At 36.4% G+C, this 24,854-nt stretch overlaps 1 protein-coding gene across 1 annotated transcript in view; it reads right to left on the bottom strand.

Moving 5' to 3' along the window:
* Positions 1 to 24,854, bottom strand: part of DCAF10 (DDB1 and CUL4 associated factor 10) — a 50,679-nt gene that overhangs the window by 6,431 nt on the left and 19,394 nt on the right. Inside the window, exon 3 of the mRNA XM_065879463.1 lies at positions 8,410 to 8,607. Within this exon, the coding sequence (XP_065735535.1) occupies positions 8,410 to 8,607 (198 nt within the window). The remainder of the gene's footprint in view (positions 1 to 8,409; positions 8,608 to 24,854) is intronic.

The following is a 24,854-nucleotide window of genomic DNA, read 5'->3' as shown; positions in this document are numbered from 1 at the left end:
CTTTCATGTTTTCTATCTCCTCATTTGCATATGTTGCCATCTTGGTAATTTTTCAATATCTTTCTTAACCTGTTTTTTAAGCTGTGTTTGCTACTTGTTTTTATAGACTTCAATAGTTCTATTTCCTTACTTCTTTAAGTTCTATTTGGCTCTATTTCAAATCTGTATGATCTTTTGAATAGATTTTTATTCCTTGCCTATGTTTTTTTTTTTTTTTTTTTTGCGGTATGCGGGCCTCTCACTGTTGTGGCCTCTCCCGTTGCGGAGCGCAGGCTCAGCGGCCATGGCTCACGGGCCCATCCGCTCCGCGGCATGTGGGATCTTCCCGGACCGGGGCAGGAACCGGTGTCCCCTGCATTGGCAGGCGGACTCTCAACCACTGCGCCACCAGGGAAGCCCCCTTGCCTATGTTTTTTAGTCCCCACTTTATTTCCTTTTTTATTATTTTTAAAACTGTGAACTTTGTCATCCCTACAGAAAAGTACATAAATAAGACATATGTAGAGTTTAAAGAAAAATGAACAGCTGTGATTCATCACCCATGTTAAGAGGTAGAACAATACCAGTACTTTAAAAGTCCCCTCTGTTTCTCTTTTCTGTAGCATCCTTCAGTCAGCATACAGGGCTTCAAGCATGCAATAACTTTTCTTATCTCTCTGAGGATATTTATAGGTTTTTAAAATTTTAAGTTTTCTTCTCCCTACGTAGTTTCTACTTTTTCCAAGATATCTCCCCATTTGTGTAAGTCTTTTCATAGAAACTTTTGTCAAATGTCTGATTATGTTTGGCTGTCTGCTCATAATTAAGAGTGGGGAACTAAAAAGCTGACTAGGAACTCTGAGTGCAAGGGTAGGCTTGAGCTTCACTAAATAGGGTGAAGCCATTTTTTGAGGAACTCCTAATGTCAGTACTTTTAGTTCATTAATGGAAAGAACTTGTGAGGATCTCTAAATTCAATATTCAGTGTGCATATGGTCACTTAATCCCCCTGATTTTGGTAAGGTACCCAAGCCTTCAACTGTGTCTGGCATCCTTTAATACAGATATTCTCTATTTTACCTCTTTAGAGAATAAAGTTCAAAATTCCTGCTGAAATGCGAGGAGGTAAATAGCCCAGCAGTATGGATTAAGGGAGGAGATATAAGTTCTTAAATATCTTTCATTTGAATCCTTATTTTAGCTACCCTTTCTGTTACAGAGTACCGAGAGTTGCCAGTTACTGTGATTTTTGAGGATTTTGTATAAATATTCTTAAGTTCTTAACTTTTTCCCACTGCCAGTTTAGGATTCAGCTTTCTTGTACTTACTAGTAAGTAAGTTTAAGTGAGTTGCTGAGTCGGTTGCCACTCATCTTCCTGCCTTCCAGATTTTAAAACTTTATTGTCATTCCTTCCTTTCCTATTTCCCCATCTTATGAGTTTATACCCTTCATTTTAAAATTTGCTTATATTTAATTTTAGAGGAATCTTTTCATCCATAGATTCTATTTAGGTCTTACAATAACTTAAATGAAATTTTAGTTTTCTCCATAATGTTTATACAGATCTTCTGTTGCAATTTATTCCTGTGTACCAACTAAATTTTTTAAAGAACATTTATTTATTTATCTATTTATTTATTTATTTTATTTATTTATTTTATTTGGCTGTGCCACACGGCATGCATGATCTTAGTTCCCCCACCAGGGATCGAACCTGTGCCCTCTGCAGTGGAGTCATGGAGTCTTAACCACTGGACCACCAGGGGAGTCCCCAACTAAATTTTTTAATTACTGAAAACTATGTACTTAAAAAATAAATTGTTTGTAGTGATGTATAGGAACACTACTGAGGTTTACATTTTGATCTTATATCTAACAACCTTAGTTAACGCTAATTAATTCTGATAATCTGTCAGTAGAATCTCTAGGGTTTTCTATATAGACCCTAGGTGTCTAAAAACTGTGGCCTATGGGCAAAATCTGGATCACTGCCTGTTTTTATATAAAAAGTTGGTTGGAACATAGCCATACCCATTCATGCATTGTCTATGGCTGCTCAGAGACAATATAACACACAAAGCCTAAAATATTTATTACACAGTCCTTTATAGAAAGTTTGCCAGCCCCTGATACAGATAATCATATCATCTGAGAATGATATTGTTTCATTTTTTCCTTTCCAATCCTAATATATTCCAATCCTTATTTATTTTACTGCACCAACTAGGACCCTACCTCCCTCCAACCCAAAACAATAGTGAACTGCAGTAGTAATAGCAAGCATGTTCTCCTTCCTGATTTTATAGAGAAAACATCTAAAGTTTCACCATTTAAAAATGTGCTATAGGTTTTTAGTGCCTACTTTTGATCAGTTTCCTTCTATCTAGTCATCAATACAATCCAATTTTAGAACATTTTCATCACTCTAAAAAATCACTCTTGCCCATTAGCAGTCATTCCCTTTCCTACTCCCAGCCACAGATAACCACTAATCTACTTCCTGCCTATTGCTGACATTTCATATAAATAGAATCATACACAAGTTGTCTTTTGGTTTGGCTTTTTCACTTAACTTTTTTGAGGTTCAGCCATATTGTAGCACGTAATAGTACTTTGTTCCTTCTCCGTACCACATAGTATTCTATTGTATCGATATACCACATCTTGTTCATCCTTTTACCAGTTGATAAGTATTTAGATTGGTTCTATTTTTTTGCTATTATGAATAACACTATTATAAGCATTCTTTGTGTGGACATATATATTCATTTCTCTTGGGTAGATATCTAGAAGTGGAATTGCTGGGTCATATGGCAACTCTGTGTTTAACATTTTAAGAAGCTGTCAAATTGTTTTCTAAAATGGCTGTACCATTTTATATTCCTACCAGCAATATATGAAGTTCCAGTTTCTCCATATTCTTGCCAATATTTGTTGCTGTCTTTTTTGTTAAAGCCATCTTATTAGATGTGAAGTGGTATCTCATTTTGGTTTTAATTTGCATTTCCCTTAAGACTAATGATGTCAAACATCTTTTCAGGTGCTTATTAATCATTTGTGTATCACCCTTGGTGAAATGTCTATGTCAGTATCTCGCCCATTTTTAAATTGGGTTATCTGAATACATATAAGTGAGTTAGAAGAATTCTTTATCTATTCTGGACACAAATCCTTTAGCAGATGTGATTTATAAATATCATACCCATCCTGTAGTTTTTCTTTTCACTTTCATTTGTTGAACAGACTATCCTTTCCTGAACTACTGAATTACTTTAGTACCTTTATTGAAAATCAGCTGATCATAAATATAAGGGTTGATTTCTGGACTCAATTCTGTTCCCTTAATTTATATTAGACGTCTATCCTATGCCAGTACCACACTGTCTTGATTACTATGGCTTTGTAGAAATTTCTGAAATCAGGAAGTGTGAGTCTTCCAACTTGTCCAAAAAAAAGGCAGCTGGAATTTTGATAGGGATTGCCTTGAATCCATAGATTAATTTGGAGAGAATTGCCATCTTAATGATATTGAATCTTCCAATCCATGAGCACGGAATGGTCTCTCCATTCGTTTATATCTTCTTACATTTCTTACAGCAACGTTTTAGTTTTCAGCGTACAAATCTTGTACTTCTTTTGTTAAATTCATTCCTAGGTATTTTATTGTTTTTTAATGCTATTAGTGGAATTTTTTTCTTCATTTTTGGACTGTTCATTGCTTATGAATAGAAATACAATTGATTTTTATATATTAATCTAGTATATCTTATGACCTTGCTGAACTTATTAGTTCTAGTAGTTTTGTGAATTCAAGATTTTTTTTTTTTTTTTTTTTTTTGCGGTACGCGGGCCTCTCACTGTCGTGGCCTCTCCCGTTGCGGAGGCTCCGGATGCGCAGGCTCAGCAGCCACGGCTCACGGGCTTAGCCGCTCCGCAGCATGTGAGATCTTCCCGGACCGGGGCACGAACCCGTCTCCCCTGCATCGGCAGGCGGACTCTCAACCACTGCGCCACCAGGGAAGCCCCAAGATTTTTGATATATAAAATCATATCTTCTACATATGAAGATAGTTTTACTTCTTTCCAATCTACATGCCTGTTATTTTTCTTGTCTGTACTTCCAGTGCAGTTGTACTTCCAATACAGTGTTGTATAAAAGTAGTGAGAGCAGACATCCTTGCCTTGTTCCCAGTCTTAGGGGGAATGTATTTAGTCTTTCAACATTAAGTATGATTTTAGCTGTAGGTTTTTCATAGCTGTCCTTTACCAGGTTGAGGAAGTTCCCTATTATTCCTAGTTTTATCACAAATGGGTGTTGGATTTTGTCAAGTGCTTTTTCTGACTTTATTGAGATGATCATATATATGGGCTTTGACCTTTACTAATGTGATGTATTACATTGATTTTTAGATGTTAAACCAACCAACCCTATCTATATTCCTGGAATAAATTCCACTTGGTTGTGACATATAATCCTTTATATATGTTGCTAGGTTTGATTTGCTAATATTTTGTTGAGGACTTTTATCAAATTTTTGGGAGAGGGATATTGGTCTGTAGTTTTCTATTCTTAGTGATGTTTGTCTGGTTTGGTTATCAGAGTAATACTAGCCTCATAAAATGAGTTGGGAAGTGCTCTCCCCTCCTCTATTTACTGTAAGTGTTTGTGAAGGATTAATATTATTTATTCTGTAAATGTTTGGTAAAATTCACCAGTGAAGCGTTTTGGACCTGAGCTTTTCATTGTGGGAAGATTTGAAAATTCAATTTTAAACCAATTCAATTTCTTTACTTGCTATGTAGGTCAGTAGGTCTATAGACTTTCTATTTGCTGAGTCAGTTTAAGTAATTTGTGATTCTGTAGGTATTTGTTTATGTAAATTGTCTGATTTGTTGCCATAGAGTTTTTCATTGTATTCCTTTGTAATCCTTTTATTTTTTTTTATAAGGTTGGTAATGATGTCCCTTCTTTTGTTTTTAATTATGAACAAATGTTGAATTTTATTCTTCAGTTGAAACAATCATGGATTTTTCTATTTAACATGGTGTGATAAATTATACTAATAGAATTTCTATTGATAAATCTTTTCATTTCTAGAATAAACCCAACTTGGCCATGATATTTTTTTTTTAATTAATTAATTTATTTTTCGCTGTGTTGGGTCTTTGTTTCTGTGCGAGGGCTTTCTCCAGTTACAGCGAGCAGGGGCCACTCTTCATCGTGGTGCGCGGGCCTCTCACTATCGCGGCCTCTCGTTGTGGAGCACAGGCTCCAGACACGCAGGCTCAGTAGTTGTGGCTCACAGGCCCATTTGCTCTGCGGCATGTGGGATCCTCCCAGACCAGGGCTCGAACCCGTGTTCCCTGCATCGGCAGGCAGACTCTCAACCACTGTGCCACCAGGGAAGCCGGGTCATGATATTTTGATTAATATCTTACAGGATCCAATTTCCCTTTTTTAGAATATTCGCATCTACATCCATAGTACAGACTGACCTTTCATTTTGAGTTTGTGTATCAAGGTCATACCTGAGGTAAGAATTCCATTTTTCTGGAATCTGAACAGTTTAATAAGATTGGAATGCTCTGTTTCTTGTAATATTTGGTAGAAGTCACCTGTAAAATTGACAGGCTGCTGTTTTATTAGTAGATAGGTATTTTTTTTTTAAATATTTATTTATTTACTTTTGGTGGCGCTGGGCCTTCGTTGCTGTGTGCAGGATCTTCATTGCAGCATGTGGGTTCTTTCTTTTTTTAAAAAAATCTTTTATTATTATTATTTATTTATTTAGGCTGTGCTGGGTCTTAGTTGCAGCATGCGGACTTCTTAGTTGCCACACATATGTGGGATCTAGTTCCCCAACCAGGGATCGAACTCAGGCCCCCTGCGTGGGAGTGTGGACCACCAGGGAAGTCCCAGTAGATAGGTTTTAATTGATTTTTTTCATTTCTCTAATAGCTAAGGCATAAGTGACATCCCTGCATGAAAACTAGCCAGAGCTGATGCAGGTGGCAGTGCTGGAACTGGATCCTGCGATTAGTCTGCTATGTAAGGGGGGCTTCAGCTACTAGATCATAGGGAGAGATCTTGAGGAAAGTATCTCTAGAAGAGGTGCCACGGTACCCAGAAGGTGCCAGGATATGACACATGGGGATGATTCATGACAGTGACTATTTATCAATTAGTATGGAAGAAGTTCAATCTTATAACAACCTTTTCAGCTGAACCAGTGCATAATGGTTAAATATCAGTCCTGGTAATAAGTCTATTTCACGTTTTCTATTTCTTCCTTGATCAGTTTTGCATAGGTGTATTTTTTGTGTAAACTATTTCATCAAAGTTTTCAAGTATATTGGCAAAAGGTGATCTTATTATCTTACTCTATATTTTTTATTGTCTTCTTTCTAATTGCTGAGATTGTGTCCTCTTTTTTTCTTAATGTATCTTATCAGAGAAGAGCAGGCTTTTAAAAAATCTTTATTGTATTTCATTTTCTATTTCATTAATTTCTGCTTTTTTAAAAAAAGATATTTATCATTTCCATACATCTACTTTCATCAGGTTTACCCTTTTTTATCTTTTTCAGACTTTTTGAGTAGGATGTTTAGTTCATTAAATTTTAGTCTATCTATCTCCTGATTTCACTATGATTTTTTTCTTTGATCCATTAATTATTTAGGAAACAAGTTTATAAATCTCCAAACCTGGGAATTTTTATTTACCTCTGGTTCATTAAACTGTACTGGGATCAGGGAAAATGGTTTGTGTGATAACAATTCTTTGATATTGGTTGAGACTTACTTCGTAGTCCAGAACACGCTCAATTTTTGTACATGTTCAAACTTTGCTTTAGAGGATGTATTCACTATTTGGGAGAATTCTACATATGCCTACTAAATCAAGCTTATAATATTATTAAAATATTCTATAGACTTACTAGTTTTTTGGTCTATTTTATCTATTAGTAAATGAGAGAATTATGTTAATATTTTCCACTGAGATGAAGATTCTCACTTTTTTCTTGTCTGTTTTTGCTTTTTATGGTTTGAGGCTATGTTATTAGGTACACAAAAGATAAGAATTTTTATGTTCTAGTGAAATAAAGCTTCTAATATAGTACCTTTTAAAAATCACTAATAATGCTGTATGCCTTAAACTCTATTTTGTCTGCTATTAATGTAGATATAACTATTTTTCTTTGATTTGTATTTATCTTTTATTTTTTCCCATCATTTTACTTTCAAACTTTCTGTGTTTGTATGTTTTAGGTATACTACTTATGAAAAACATAGAGTTTGTTTCTGTTTTTTTAATCCATCTAGTACTATCTAATAACTGGTTACATTAGTCCATATATACTTATTCTAATTGTTGGTATTCCATTATCTGCCTATCATATTCTTGTGCTTCCTAATTTGCCTGTTTTTTTTAAAAAATGATTTTCCCCGCTTCTTCTCTGCCTCTATTGGATTGATTGTATTTTTTAGCTTTTATCCTTCTACTAATTTGGAAGTTATTTATATTCCTATTCAATTTTTATTTCTAAACTAAAAAATAACTAGTCCTAAATTTAAACAGACACGCTTGTCTTAGTTTAAAGATAATCAGTAGCTCTATGCTTTGCTCAAACAATATGAATAACTAGAAATCTTTAAGAATATCCCCCTAGTTTTACATATGAGCTCTAAAAAGAATATTTCAGAAACATTCCTGGTGTATATTACTGTATTGTCATTTTACCAAAGCTAGCAACAGGAATATTATAATTATTTCCCAAACTTTAACTCTTTCAATTCTCTATAAGGAGATATTCTACTGAAGTGTTTCACAACACAGACATTAGTGACATTTTAGATGGGATGACTGGTCCCCTGTGCAAACTGTCCCATGCACTGCAGAATGTTTAGAAACTCTGATCCCTGCTGACTAAATGCCAGTAGAAATCCTCCTCTCTTCTCCTGTAGTGACAACTAAAACTGCACTACACATTATTTCCAAACATTCCCCTAAGGATCAGTACCACTCCAACTGAGAAACCACTCTTCTAATGCATGAAAACAAAGTGCAAAAATTACAAAATAGATTTAGAATTGAAGGACCAAAGAGTGAAAAACATTTCAGTTCCACAAAGGAAATAATAACAAAAATAGTTTTCCTTAAATTCAGGAAACTCATTTTATAAACCAGTTTTCATCATTAACTATATTACTTGGTCTCCTTTCCACATAATTTTCTCCAAGTTTTTTAGTCACAATATGTGACTAAGTGCAAGGAACAAGATGGAATCACTTTCTGATTGTTTTTTCCCAAAGCCAGTTTCTTTCTCCTAAAGAGATATGAGAGCTAAGACAAAACACTGAATTTGTTTACCATCTTAAAAACATTTTTTTGTTGTTCATAATCCTAACATGACCTCCTATTCACAAACCTGTTGGTGTCCCAAATAATGACATTTCCATCAAATCCTGACGTTACTAAGAGTCTTGTATTAGTATCATATTCGATGTTCTTCACCCAGCTAGTGTGACCATGTAAAGTGCATACTTTGCTGTTCAGTTTTCTCAGATCCCATAGTGCTATTGTAGTGTCATCAGAGCAGGTAGCAAACAGCCGGTTATCAAGAAACCTACAAAGCAGAAAAGAAAAACTAGTTCATTTAATCTCTTATTAAAGAAAAACTGAGAAGCAGTCTCTGTATTAGGAATCAAGAAAACAAATCAAAAAAGGACTACAAACTCACTGTATAAACCCAGTGATTCTAATATATAATAAATAGTAAGTATAATTCACATAACCACAGAGAAGGCTACTATGATTTAGTGAGGGCCATGTTGCAATTTTATCTGTTTTACATTATTGATTTTTACTCAAAACTAGAAATAGGGGTGGGTGTTTAGAGAACAGTGCTAGAGAAAATGAATTTTAGAATCTGTATAGGAAACACAAATGGTGAGAGACAATTTAATAGGAGACAAAGGAGATTTTGAATACTTAATTGCAAGTGAAACATGTTAAGCATAAAGTGTTCAAAATTATGAGAAATATTTACTCTGCTACCAATAACATCTCTATCTATTTAGAGTACATTTCTCTTTAGAGTACATTTACATATAAAAATTGCTACTAAAGTGCCATAATTTTTAATCTATTAATTCAAAGCCATTCCCCAAATAATCTCACTTCTAGGACAACCAAGAAGAAATGGAAAAATTCTTAAAAAGGTAGTTTCCCAAGACTGAACCAGGAAGAAGTAGAAAATATGAACAGATCAATTACCAGCAATGAAGTTGAATCAGTAATTTAAAAACTCCCCACAGGGACTTCCCTGGCAGTCCAGTGGTTAGGACTCTGCGCTTTCACTGCCGAGGGCCCAGATTCAATCCCTGGTCTGGGACCTAAGATCCCGAAAGCTGTGTGGCGCAGCCAAATAAATAGATAAATTTTTTAAAATTAAAAAATAAAAATAGGGCTTCCCTGGTGGCACAGTGGTTAAGAATCTGCCTGCCAATGCAGAGGACACACATTCGAGCCCTGGTCCAGGAAGATCCCACATGCTGCGGAACAACTAAGCCCGTGTGCCACAACTACTGCGCCTGTGCTCTAGAGCCTGCGAGCCACAACTACTGAGCCCACATGCCACAACTACTGAAGCTCGTACACCTAGAGCCTGTGCTCCGCAACAAAAGAAGTCACCTCAATAAGAAGCCCATGCAGCACAACGAAGAGTAGCCCCCTCTTGCCACAACTAGAGAAAGCCCGAACGCAGCAACGAAGACCCAACACAGCCAAAAAATTAATTAATTAATTTAAAAAACAAATAAGGTCCCTGTGCTACTCTATAGCACAGGGAAATCTACTCAGTACTCTGTAATAACTACATGGGAAAAGACTCTGAAAAAGAATATATATATATATAAAACTAAATCACTTTGCTGTACACCTGAAACTAACAAAACACTGTAAATCAACTATACTCCAATATAAAATAAATTGTTTAAATTAAAAAAAACGACTTAGGGTGGGAAGCTGTTGTTACTTAGTGATTATATATATTTCAAAATAATTTTATGGCTATGCATAAATTAGTTTGTAAACTACATTAATAAATTAATAAGATTTTTTTAAAAACTTAAAAGCTTTTGTACAGCAAAGGAAACTATTGACAAAATAGTTTGAAAAGACAACCTACTGAATGGGAGAAGATACTGCAAATGATACAGCTGATAAAAGGTTAATATCCAAAATATATAAACAGCTTATACAACTCAACATCAAAAAATACTAACAACCCATCTTTTAATTTTTCCAAAGAGAAAATGCAGATGGCCAAAAGGCACATGAAAAGATTAAAAAACCACAATGAGGTATCACCTCACACCTGTCAGAATGGCTATCATCAAAAAGAACACAAATATCAAATGGTGGGTATGGGGAGAAAAAGGAACCCTCATACACTGCTGGTGGAAATGTAAATGGGTACAGGCACTGTGGAAAACAGTATAGAGGTTTCTCAGAAGCTAAAAACAGAACTACCATATGACCCAGCAATTCCACTCCTGAGTATATATCTGAAAAAAACAAAAACACTAATTCAAAAAGATACGTGCACTCCAATGTTTATAGCAGCATTATTTACAATTGCCATCGTATGAAATCAACCTATGTGTCCATCAACAGATGAATGGATAAAGAAGATGTGTTTTATATATATACAATCGAATACTACTCAGCCATAAAAAGGAATGAAACTTTGCCATTTGCAGCAACATGGATGGACTTAGAGGGCATTATGCTAAGTGAAATAAGTCAGAGAAAGAAAATACTATATGATATCACTTATATGTAGAATCTAAAAAATACAACAAACTAGTGAATAAAATAAAAAAGAAGGCAGACACAGATACAGAGAATAAACAAGTGGTTACCAGTGGGGAGAGGGAAGCAGGGAGGGGCAGGAGAGGGGTAGGAGGGGGAAAAAAAATGGGGTTATTATGGGATTATATGAAATCATCTGTGTGAAACTTTTGAAAATTGTAAAGCACTACAGAACTTTAAAAAATCTTTCATTCAGTAAAAAAAAGAGAAAACATACCATCATTTTTATCTATTAATTCAAAAGCATTCCCCAAATAATCTCACTTAGCAACATTTTATTAGGACCAGTCAAGATTACAAAATAGATAACAGTTTTCCAAGGCAATAGAAATAAAAGCAAAATTACATAAATGGGACCTAATCAAACTTATAAGCTTTTGCACAGCAAAGGAAACCATAAACCAAATGAAAAGACAACCTATGGACTGGGAGAAAATACTTGCAAACGATGTGACCTCCAAGGGCATTGCTAATTATTAGAGAAATGCAAATCAAAACTACGATGAGGTATCACCTTACAAAATGGCCATCATTAAAAAGTGTACAAAAAAGGGCTTCCCTAGTGGCGCAGTGGTTGAGAGTCCGCCTGCCGATGCAGCGGACGCGGGTTCGTGCCCCGGTCCGGGAGGATCCCACATGCCGCGGAGCGGCTGGGCCCGTGAGCCGTGGCCTCTGGGCCTGCGCGTCCGGAGCCTGTGCTCTGCGGCGGGAGAGGCCACAGCAGTGAGAGGCCCGCGTACCACAAAAAAAAAAAAAAAAAAAGTGTACAAATAATTAATGCTGGAGAGGATGTGGAGAAAAGGGAACCCTCCTACACTGTTGGTGGGAATGTAAATTGGTATATCCACTATGGAAAACAGTATGGAGGTTCCTTAAAAAACTAAAAATAGAATTGCCATACGATCCAGCAATCCCACTCCTGGGAATATATCAGGAAACTCTAATTCAAAAAAAGACATGTACCCCAATGTTCATTGCAGCACTACTACAATAGCCAAGACATGGAAGCAACCTAAATGTCCATGGACAGATGAACAGATAAAGAAGACGTGATATGTATGTACAAAGGAATACTACTCAGCCATAAAAAAGAATGAAATAATGCCATTTGCAATAACCTGGATGGACCTAGAGATTATCATACTAAGTGAAATAAGACAGAGAAAGACAAATATGGTATGATATCACTTACATGTGGAATCTAAAAGATGATACAAATGAACTTATTTATAAAACAGAAACAGACTCACAGCCCTAGAAAACAAACTTATGGTTACAAAAGGGGAAAGGGGGTGGATAAACTAGGAGTTTGGGATTAGCAGAAACAAACTACTATATAGAAAATAGATAAACAACAAGGTCCTACTGTATAGCACAGGGAACTATATTCAATATGTTGTAATAAACCATAATGAGAGAATATGAAAAATATATATATATAACTGAATCACTTTGCTGTATATCAGAAAATAACACAACATTGTAAATCAACTATACTTCTATAAAAACAAAGTAGACAATTAAAATACTCTATAATTCAGATTTTTAATTATTTTACACTAATTTCTCAATCCTTAGAATTTATTTTATATAAACACTTAAAAAATAACCTACCTATCACATTTTAATTTCTGCTCAATTCAACATTAGGATGCTTTCTCTAACATATTCTTTTATATATAACTACCTAATCTCTTGCAGAAGAAATGAATTCTGGAGTTTCTTCTAATATATATATATATATATATATATATATATAGTTATTTTGAATTATTATTACTTAGAATTATATAAACTTATTTTGTCTCAGAAATCAATCTCAATATCCACAACACCATAATGGCCTTCCTGAAACTAACACGATTTTAAAATCCCAGGCTTTTGTACAGGCTGTTTCTGCTACCTGAAACCACATCCTCCCTACATCTTGACCTGGATAACACTTGCTTTCTTTTTAATAGCCAGCTATCATCCCTTCCAGGAAGGCTTCTCTCTCTATCCAGCCTGGGCCAGATTTACCGATCTAACTTCCTAAAGCACTCTACAGTTCTATGGTAATACTTAATGTTACAGTGTAAGGAATAAATTTACAAGGCTATAAACTCCTTGAAGGCAGGGGAAACCTGTCTGCATAATTCATGATTAGATCTACAGTACCCAACACACACAGTCCCACTCACAAATATTTATTAAATAAATGAATAAGACAGAAAGAAGTTCACTGCCTAGTGAGAAGACATTAGAAATACATAGTTATACAAAATACATGTGTGGGGAGCAAGCAAAGAAAAGAGGATGTTTAGGACAGGTTTCATGGTGGTGTCATGTGAACTGACTTAAAAAAAATGAGCAGGAACACCCTAAGTGGCCAAGGGGTAAGCAAAGTTACAAAGGTGTGTACGGGGATGGTGTACTCTTGAGAGGCAACAGCAGTTAGAAGTGCTGTGTGTGGAAAAGTAGAGACAAGTAGAGAATACATCATGGTATTATTCTATAGTGATTCCCAATAACTATTTCTTAATTATAAATACATGCCCATTGAAAATATTTTTTTAAATGGAAAAAAATCCAACACCAAAAATAACCACTGTAATTGATATTTAGCCTAATTCATGTATTTCAAGCCTAATATTATTTCATAACTATTTTGCCATGTCATTAAAGATTTATTGACAAAATAATTCTTAATGGCTGAATAGCATTCACCGTATGAGTGAACCATAATCTTTTCTATTTTAAACTAATTTGCAATTTTTGGATGTTTAGATTGCTGCCAATTTATTACTATTCAAAACACAATGATGAATATGCTAACAGCCAAATATTAATCACATTCCTAGTTATTTTTCTAAATACATTTCCAGAAAAATGTATTGTTAAGTAAAAAGGGATTTTTTTTTAAAAGGTAAGGCTTTTGATACATATAGACAAATTGTCCTCAAAAGAACATACCAATATCTAGTTCTACCAGCGGTTATGAGAGTGTCTGCTTCTCCAAACCCTTCCTACAGAGTTATTTTTTAATACTTGTGCTAAGTGCTAGGAAAAAAATATCATCTTGTTTTAGGTTGAAACTTATTTTTAGTAAAGTTGAACTTTTTTCATATTAATTGGAAGATTATATTTCTTTGGGGAATTGCTATTCATGTTCCTTGCTGATTTTCCTCTTGCAATATTAGTTTTATTATTGAGTTACAAAATATTACTAATAGTCTTCAGTTTTTCAAATACAGTACGTTGAATCTGTTTTCCATATATTTCTATCTTTAAACGTGGTTCACATGTTTTCTTACCATATCAAAATTTTAATTATTATATTGTCAAATCCATTTTTTCCCCTTATAGTTTTACCTTTACTGATGAGGCTTTTAAAAGTAAAAATATTTCAATGACTTCCACACTTGACAGGAATTATACGATTTAAAAAAATACAAAATAACAAAGGCTACTGGAAAGTCAAGTCAGACTTTTAAAATAAATTGATCATCATCATAGAAGCATCTTTATATATTTGAAAAATTTAGGAAAAAATACACTAAGCTATTTTATTTCGTACAGAAAATAATGCACATATGGATTCAAAACCCCAGTGGGATTATATTTCTGTAGGCCGCAGTGGTCTACCCTGAAGGGTTTTAAGCAAGAAAGTGACATGATTGGTTAAGACTTTCAGAAGGATCTCTGAGCTGGCTAGGTTCCAAAATTATATTCATAAAAAATAAAATAGAGGCATTGGTTTAAAAATTTTTGTCAGTAAGGTCACTGAAAAAAATTACTATTGTTGCATGGATATTTTAGTATCAGTAATGCAGAAAATCATGGAACAAAAGTTAATAATTTTTAATTGAATAAGTTTACTTTAATGAAAAATTCAATACTTAGACTTTAGTTTTCTCATTTTTGCCTCAAAGTATTACCTGTTAAAAATTTTGGTACTGGAGAATCATTGGTAAAGAGAGTAGATAAATTATAGAAAATTAAGAATGTTAACTAGGAGACCAGTTAAAGCACCCTCAACAATTCTTATCCCAAAGTAAGCAGACACAGAAAGTGTAAAGTGGTAGATAAGTCTTGGAGATCTGGCCCAATCCTCTCAAATTAAAACTTAGTCTACCTAGTAAGTTAATAATTATAAAGTATTTTTAACTACATGGTCTCTAATAAACAAGAGACACTCCACACACACTGAAATCTGAGTTTCTGAATTACAGAACTTTTCCATATGTCTCCATTAAACTCCAATATATGACAGCTCTGGATAAATTGAGGTCTTCATTATCAGAGGATGATTGGTAAAGGATAACAGCAACTGAAATTGAATTTTCTTAAAACAGGTACCAACATTTCATTGTACAAGGGAAAGAAAGTGTTGTATATTTTTTAAAAAACCAACTAAAACTCATCAAAAAAGGCCTTTTAAAATTTATTTAACTATATGCATATTCTTAAAACAAGAATAAATTAAATGTTTGGGGTTTTTGCATAACCTTTCCAATGAAATTATGAAGCAGAATATGACATCCTTACTTCATATCTGAATTTTGTACTATAATAAAAAGAGGGCCATTTCTGTATAACATTCAAGGTTTTTATCAATTTTCCCAAAGGCCTTTCCTTAGTCCTGTGGGATATTCACATAATTCTTTGAAGTTTCTATCATGTCATCATTTCTGTCGTTCTCTTTTCTCTAACTGATAACTAGTCTCACTCTATCAGATCCTCATTTGCCAATGATTTTGACCAGTTCTCTAACATCACTCTCAAGGCCTTGCAAAATTTTACATCCTTTGCAAGATCAGAAATTTCATGTTCCCCATGATAAGCACTGCACCTACATTATACTGTTTGAAATATAACAATCAGGAAAAGACCAACAAAGACAGTGGGAGGGAAAAGCAGATCCTGGAATATTTAAATGGGTACTAATTTTTTAACTGCCATATCACTAAGTAAATATTCTTAGGATAACCTCAGTTCTCCCTCTAACCTCATAACTGGGGGACCTTGATTATTAAATGGACTCTTAAACTCTTAAACCTTCATGAATGAGAAGTAAGGCTGTATATTGGGCTTAAGAATTTAAATTACATATTTTTTCCCTTACTTTCATATGAAGCAACAGAAAATACTCTCCACAACTATCAATATTTTTATTTTACAATATAAGCAAACCTCAAAACTAAGAAATGAACTAGAAGACATTACTAAGTATGTGGAAAATGACTATCTAGAACCAAACCAGGAAATGCATGTCCATATATCTGAACAGTACAGTGAGGTAGTCTAATGGAACTGAGTATGAATTCCAGCTCTACCACTTCCTATAAAAAGACCCCGGGGAAATCTCTTTACCTGAGTTGCAGTTTCTTCATTCCTTAAAATGAGTACAATATCTGTCTCACATCAGGATACTGTGAGGATTAAACAATATAATGTATCAAAAGTGCTTCACAAAAGGTTTGGCACATGGTAAGCACTCAAAAAATTAATAAGTAATACACAATTAAGCTCATGCCAGAGGACCTTTCAGATCCTTACTCAAAACACTTAAGTGATATGTACTTCTAAATAGCTTCAAAATCTGTTTTTCTAACAGATAAGAAGCAAATTCAAATTTGTAGGTGTGGGGTTCTAGGGCAGGCACATTGATAGCATCAAATGAGAACTGACATTGAAAAAGAACACAAATTCTAATAGCAAATTAGTCAGAGGTCATTTTGAGTAGGGGCAAACAACTTGACATGTCTTTTCTTTTTGAGATAAGAAATTTTTAAATTGTAAAATATTAGAAACATAATGAAAATTATGAAGAATATAACAAACATCTGTGATACCCACCACCCAGCTTTATCAAATTTTAACATTTGGTTATATTTCAGATTTTTTTGAACATTACAAACACAATTGAAGACCCCTGTATATCCCTCCCCAATCCCATTCCCCTCCCTCCTTCTCCAGAGGGAACCACTATCCAAAATTTGTTGTCACTCCCCTTGCAAGTTTTTAATACTATGAATTCATAAGTATGTATCCATAAGTAATTTACAGTTTGGTTTTGCATTCAACTTATTCTGTAAATATTTAATGAGCACCCACTATGTGGCACAGTTCTAGGTGCTGGGGATAGAGCAGAGAACAAGCAAATACATGTCTTCATCAAGTTTATGTTTATTTTTAAACTTTATATAAATGGTATCACACTGTACAGCTCATTCTACAATTTGCTTTTCTGGCTCGACCTTTTATTTCTGATATATCTCAGATGCTGATGCTTCTAGTTCATTTATTTTAACTGATGTATAGTATTCCATCGTATGAGTATACAATTCATTTATCTTCCTTTTATGTTTTGTTTTTTTGGCCACGAGGCATGTGGGATCTTAGCTACCCGACCAGGGACTGAACCTGCACCCCCTGCCTTGGAAGGCGAAGTCTTAACCACTGGACCGCCCGGGAAGTCCCTTATCTTCCTCTTGATGGAGATTTGTTTTCAACTTCTATTACTAACGATGCTGTAATGAACCTTTACACATTTCCTTGTTCACATGTGCTTTAATTTCTTTTAAACAATCGATCTTCAATTTTACCAGATATTGCTAAATTGCTCAAAATAATTTTATCAATTTATATTCCATCAATAATGTCTAAGAGTTTTCTATTTCTCAGCATCTTTGTCAATATTTGATATTTCTTCATTGTTATTTTTATTTGCATTTCCATAACTAGTAAGCTTGAAAATCTTTCCATATTTATTGCTCATTTTATTTTCTCTTATGCGAGTCTCTGCCTATTTTGCTCTAAGGTAATTGTTTCATATATTCTGGATACTAATCCTTTTTTTTTTTTTTTGCGGTACGCGGGCCTCTCACTGTTGTGGCCTCTCCCGTTGCGGAGCACAGGCTCTGGACGCGCAGGCTCAGCGGCCATGGCTCACGGGCCCAGCCGCTCCGCAGCATGTGGGACCTTCCCGGACCGGGGCACGAACCCATCTACCCTGCATCGGCAGGCGGACTCTCAACCACTGCGCCACCAGGGAAGCCCACTAATCCTTTTTTTGGCTATGTACATTGAAAATATCTTCTCACACCAGCTTATAGCTTACCTTCTCACACTGTTATGTCTTTGGTTATAATGAAGTTTTAAATTTTAATGCAGTTGAATTTATCAATCCTCAATGGTTTATACTTTTTGTGTCTTAAAAAGAATCCTTTCTCGTACTTAGAACATAAATATTCTATATTTCTTCTAAAAAGGTTTGCTTTCATAATTACGTCTTTAACTGGCAGTTATTTTTAGTTATGGTATGAGACAGAAATCTAATTTCATTTTCTTTTTTCATACATATAACAAATTCTCTTTTCCACTTTCCCCCACTGGTTTATAATGCCCCTGCTGTCATATATAAAATTTTCATATATGCATGGGTCTGTTTCTGGAAGTTCTATTCCATTCCATAGGTCACTTAATCTATCCCTGTCCTAAGACAACGTCTGATATCTGGAGGGGTGAGTACTCCTACAATCTGTCTTCCTCAAACTTTTCTCAGACATTCTTGCCACTTTGCTGTTCAATATGAACTTTTAAATCAAGTTAAGAAAAAAAAAAAAACATTCTGTTGGGATTTTGATTAAAACTGCACTAAATTCATAGATTAATTTGGGAAGAACTGACTTCTTTATAATACTTAGTTTGCTCCTTCAGAGAAGATTTGCGTTTCTTTTTGCAGGTACCTGACAGCCCTGCCAAGCTGGATCCAGTTTAAAATTGCTGGCTGGAGGGTTTTGGACCATATCGCAGTGTGAAGGCTGCATGAAGGCTGGCTTGTAGTTAGAAATTCAGAGATTTTCTGACATCCCTCTACCCAGTGCCACAGTCTAGATGAACAAGGTGGTTTATTTCTAGATCACCTTTATGCTGAAATTGTAGCCCTTTGCAGTCCCCAGCCTTATGCAGAGTTTTCTATTAGACTCCTCACCTTGAACTGGACGTAGAATTAACTCTCCTGTCCTTTGTACTCCTCACACCTGTCAAAACAGAAACTCAAGAGTCACAGGCATTTGGCAGATGCCTTCAGGGTAAAAAACCAGTTGAGTACGTGTTTACTTCTTTGCATTCCTGCTTCATTTTTGGCCCTAGGCTTCCTTTCTTTCTTATCAGTTCAACTCTACATTAAAAAAAATATTAAAAAAAAATTTATCCAGCATTTCTATTTTTAGTAGAAAGGTTGTTCAAGGTATTTACAATCTTCTACAACCTAATTTTTATCTGGTTGATTTACCAGTTTTGGACAGAACTGTATTAAAATCTCTTAATATGATTATAGACATGTAATTCATTATTATTATTTTTGCTTTCTTAATTTCAAGTTGTATACAAGCTCATGATTATGATATCTTCTTGGTGGATTTTTCTTTTTATTAATATTTACTGTTGCACTTTCCTTATTAAAACCTTTGGTCTGGAGAAGTCAGGGAAGATGGCGTAAGAGTAAGACGTGGAGATCACCTTCCTCCCCACAGATACATCAGGAATACATCTACACGTGGAACAACTCCTACAGAACACCTACTGAACGCTGGCAGAAGACCTCATACCTCCCAAAAGGCAAGAAACTCCCCACGTACCTGGGTAGGTCAAAAGAGAAAAGAATAAACAGAGACAAAAAAATAGGGACTGGACCTGCACCAGTGGGAGGGAGCTGTGAAGGAGGAAAGCTTTCCACACACTAGGAAGCCCCTTTGTGGGTGGACACTGCGGGTGTCGGAGGGGGTGAACTTCGGAGCCACGGAAGACAGCACAACAACGGGTGTGGAAAGGAAAGCAGAGGGATTCCCGCACAGAGGATCGGTGCCGATCAGCACTCACCAGCCCGAGACGCTTGTCTGCTCACCCGCCGGGGCGGGCGGGGCTGGGAGCTGAGGCTCGGGCTTCTGTTGGAGCAAAGGGAGAGGACTGGGGTTGGCGGCGTGAACACAGCCTGCAGGGAGTTAGTGCACCACGGCTAGCTGGGACTGAGTACGGGGAAAAGTCTGGAGCTGCCAGAGGCAAGAGACTTTTTCTTCCCTCTTTGTTTCCTGGTGCGCGAGGAGAGGGGATTAAGAGCGCTGCTTAAAGGAGCTCCAGAGACGGGCGCGAGCCCCAGAGACGGGCGCGAGCCGTGGCTAACATTGCGGACCCCAGAAACGGGCATGAGACGCTAAGGCTGCTGCTGCCGCCACCAAGAAGCCTGTGTGCGAGCACAGGTCACTATCCACACCTCCCTTCCGGGGAGCCTGTGCAGCCCGCCACTGCCAGGGGCCCGGGATCCAGGGACAACTTCCCCGGGAGAACGCACGGCGCACCTCAGGCTGGTGCCACGTCATGCCAGCCTCTGCCTCCTCAGGCTGGCCCCGCACTCCGTACCCCTCCCTCCCTCTGGCCTGAGTGAGCCAGAGCCCCCCGAATCAGCGGCTCCTTTAACCCCGTCCTGTCTGAGCAAAGAACAGACGCCCTCAGGCGATCTACACACAGAGGCGGGGCCAAATCCAAACTTGAACCCCGGGAGCTGTGCGAACAAAGAAGAGAAAGGGAAATCTCTCCCAGAAGCCTCAGGAGCAGCGGATTAAATCTCCACAATCAACTTGATGTACCCTGCGCATCTGTGGAATACCTGAATAGACAACGAATCATCCCAAATTGAGGAGGTGGACTCTGAGAGCAAGATTTATTAGTTTTTCCCGTTTTCCTCTTTTTGTGTGTATGTGTATGCTTCTGTGTGAGATTTTGTCTGTATAGCTTTGCTTTCACCATTTGTCCTAGGGTTCTATCCGTCCGCTTTTTTTTTTTTACTTTAAAAATTTTTTTCTTCCTTCCTTTCTTTCTTTCCTCCCTCCCTCTCTCTCTCTCTTTCTTTCTTTTTCTCCCTTTTATTCTGAGCTGTGTGGATGAAAGGCTCTTGGTGCTGCAGCCAGTAGTCAGTGCTGTGCCTCTGAGGTGGGACAGCCAACTTCAGGACACTGGCCAACAAGAGACCTCCCAGCTCCACGTAATGTCAAACGGCGAAAATCTCCCAGAGATCTCCATCTCAACACCAACACCCAGCTTCACTCAATGACCAGCAAGCTACAGTGCTGGACACCCTATGCCAAACAACTAGCAAGACAGAACACAGCCCCACCCATTAGCAGAGAGGCTGCTAAAATCATAATAAGTCCACAGACACCCCAAAACATACCACCAGACGTGGACCTGCCCACCAGAAAGACAAGATCCAGCCTCATCCACCAGAACACAGGCACTAGTCCCCTGCACCAGGAAGCCTACACAACCCACTGAACCAACTTTAGCCACTGGGGACAGACTCCAAAAACAACAGGAACTACAAACCTGCAGCCTGCAAAAAGGAGACCCCAAACACAGTAAGATAAGCAAAATGAGAAGACAGAAAAACACACAGCAGATGAAGGAGCAAGATAAAAACACACCAGACCTAACAAATGAAGAGGAAATCGGTAGTCTACCTGAAAAAGGCTTCAGAATAATGATAGTAAAGATGATCCAAAATCCTGGAAATAAAATAGACAAAATGCAAGAAACATTTAACAAGGACCTGGAAGAACTAAAGATGAAACAAGCAACGATGAACAACACAATAAATGAAATTAAAAATACTCTAGAAGGGATCAATAGCAGAATAACTGAGGCAGAAGAACAGATAAGTGACCTGGAAGATAAAATAGTGGAAATAACTACTGCAGAGTAGAATAAAGATAAAAGAATGAAAAGAACTCAGGACAGTCTTAGAGACCCCTGGGACAACATTAAATGCACCAACATTCGAATTATAGGGGTTCCAGAAGAAGAAGAGAAAAAGAAAGGGACTGAGAAAATATTTGAAGAGATTATAGTTGAAAACTTCCCTAATATGGGAAAGGAAATAGTTAATCAAGTCCAGGAAGCACAGAGAGTCCCATAAAGGATAAATCCAAGGAGAAACACGCCAAGACACATATTAATCAAACTGTCAAAAATTAAATACAAAGAAAACATATAAAAAACAGCAAGGGAAAAACAAATAACACACAAGGGAATCCCCATAAGGTTAACAGCTGATCTTTCAGCAGAAACTCTGCAAGCCAGAAGGGACTGGCAGGACATATTTAAAGTGATGAAGGAGAAAAACCTACAACCAAGATTACTCTACGCAGCAAGCATCTCATTCAGATTTGATGGAGAAATTAAAACCTTCACAGACAAGCAAAAGGTGAGAGAGTTCAGCACCACCAAACCAGCTTTACAACAAATGCTAAAGGACCTTCTCTAGGCAAGAAACACAAGAGAAGGAAAAGATCTACAATAACAAACCCAAAACAATTAAGAAAATGGGAATAGGAACATACATATCGATAATTACCTTAACTGTAAATGGATTAAATGCTCCAACCAAAAGACACAGACTGGCTGAATGGATACAAAAACAAGACCCATATATATGCTGGCTACCTGAGACCCACTTCAGACCTAGAGACACATACAGACTGAAAGTGAGGGGATGGAAAAAGATATTCCATGCAAATGGAAACCAAAAGAAAGCTGGAGTAGCAATTCTCATATCAGACAAAATAGGCTTTAAAATAAAGACTATTAGAAGGGACAAAGAAGGACACTACATAATGATCAAGGGATCAATCCAAGAAGAAGATATAACAATTGTAAATATTTATGCACCGAACATAGGAGCACCTCAATACATAAGGCAAATACTAACAGCCATAAAAGGGGAAAACAACAGTAACACATTTGTAGTAGGGAACTTTAACACCCCGCTTTCACCCATGGACAGATCATCCAAAATGAAAATAAGTAAGGAAACACAAGCTTTAAATGATACATTAAACGAGATGGACTTAATTGATATTTATAGGACATTCCATCCAAAAGCAACTGAATACACATTTTTCTCAAGTGCTCATGGAACATTCTCCAGGATAGATCATATCTTGAGTCACAAAGCAAGCCTTGGTAAATTTAAGTAAACTGAAATTGTATCAAGTATCTTTTCCGACCACAACGCTATGCGACTAGATATCAATTACAGGAAAAGATCTGTAAAAAATACAAACACATGGAGTCTAAACAATACACTATTTAATAACGAAGTGATCACTGAAGAAATCAAAGAAGAAATAAAGTACCTAGAAACAAATGACAATGGAGACACGACGACCCAAAACCTATGGGAGGCAGCAAAAGCAGTTCTAAGAGGGAAGTTTATAGTGATACAATCCTACCTTAAGAAACAGGAAACATCTTGAATAAACAACCTAACCTTGCACCTAAAGCAATTAGAGAAAGAAGAACAAGAAAACCCCAAAGTTAGCAGAAGGAAAGAAATCATAAAGATCAGATCAGAAATAAATGAAAAGGAAATGAAAGAAACGATAGCAAAGATCAATAAAACTAAAAGCTGGTTCTTTGAGAAGCTAAACAAAATTGATAAACCATTAGCCAGACTCATCAAGAAAAAAAGGGAGAAGACTCAAATCAATAGAATTAGAAATGAAAAAGGAGAAGTAACAACTGACACTGCAGAAATACCAAAGATCATGAGAGATTACTACAAGAAACTCTATGCCAATAAAATGAACAACCTGAAAGAAATGGACAAATTCTTAGAAATGCACAACCTGCCAAGACTGAATCAGGAAGAAATAGAAAATATGAACAGACCAATCACAAGCACTGAAATTCAAACTGTGATTAAAAGTATTCCAACAAAAGCCCAGGACCAGATGGCTTCACAGGAGAATTCTATCAAACATTTAGAGAAGACCTAACACCTATCCTTCTCAAACTCTTCCAAAATATAGCAGAGCGAGGAACACTCCCAAACTCATTCTACGAGGCCACCATCACCTTGATACCAAAACCAGACAGGGACATCACAAAGAAAGAAAACTACAGGCCAATATCACTGATGAACATAGATGCAAAAATCCTCAACAAAATACTAGCAAACAGAATCCAACAGCACATTAAAAGGATCATACATCATGATCAAGTGGGGTTTATTCCAGGAATGCAAGGATTCTTCAATATATGCAAATAAATCAACGTGATACACCATATTAACAAACTGAAGAAAAACCATATGATCATCTCAATAGATGCAGAGAAAGCTTTCGACAAAATTCAACACCCATTTATGATAAAAACCCTGCAGAAAGTAGGCATAGAGGGAACTTTCCTCAACATAATAAAGGCCATATATGACAAACCCACAGCCAACATCGTCCTCAGTGGTGAAAATCTGAAAGCATTTCCACTAAGATCAGGAACAAGACAAGGTTGCCCACTCTCACCACTCTTATTCAACATAGTTTTGGAAGTTTTAGCCACAGCAATCAGAGAAGAAAAGGAAATAAAAGGAATCCAAATCGGAAAAGAAGTAAAGCTGTTACTGTTTGCAGATGACATGATACTATACATAGAGAATCCGAAGATGCTACCAGAAAACTACTAGAGATAATCAATGAATTTGATAAAGTAGCGGGATACAAAATTAATGCACAGAAATCTCTGGCATCCCTATACACTAATGATGAAAAATCTGAAAGTGAAATCAAGAAAACACTCCCATTTACCACTGCAACAAGAAGAATAAAATATCTAGGAACAAACCTACCTAAGAAGACAAAAGACCTGTATGCAGAAAATTATAAGACACTGATGAAAGAAATTAAAGATGATACATATAGATGGAGAGATATACCATGTTCTTGGATTGGAAAAATCAACATTGTGAAAATGACTCTACTACCCAAAGCAATCTACAGATTCAATGCAACCCCTATCAAATTACCACTGGCATTTTTCACAGAACTAGAACAAAAAATTTCACAATTTGTATGGAAACACAAAAGACCCCGAATAGCCAAAGCAATCTTGAGAAAGAAAAACAGAGCTGGAGGAATCAGGCTCCCTGACTTCAGACTATACTACAAAGCTACAGTAATCAAG

This window comes from Phocoena phocoena, chromosome 6 (genome assembly GCF_963924675.1).
Source record: "Phocoena phocoena chromosome 6, mPhoPho1.1, whole genome shotgun sequence".
Lineage (NCBI taxonomy): Eukaryota > Metazoa > Chordata > Mammalia > Artiodactyla > Phocoenidae > Phocoena > Phocoena phocoena.
The sequence above is the reverse complement of the archived record's forward strand: the minus strand, read 5'-3'. Positions and strand labels throughout refer to the sequence as shown.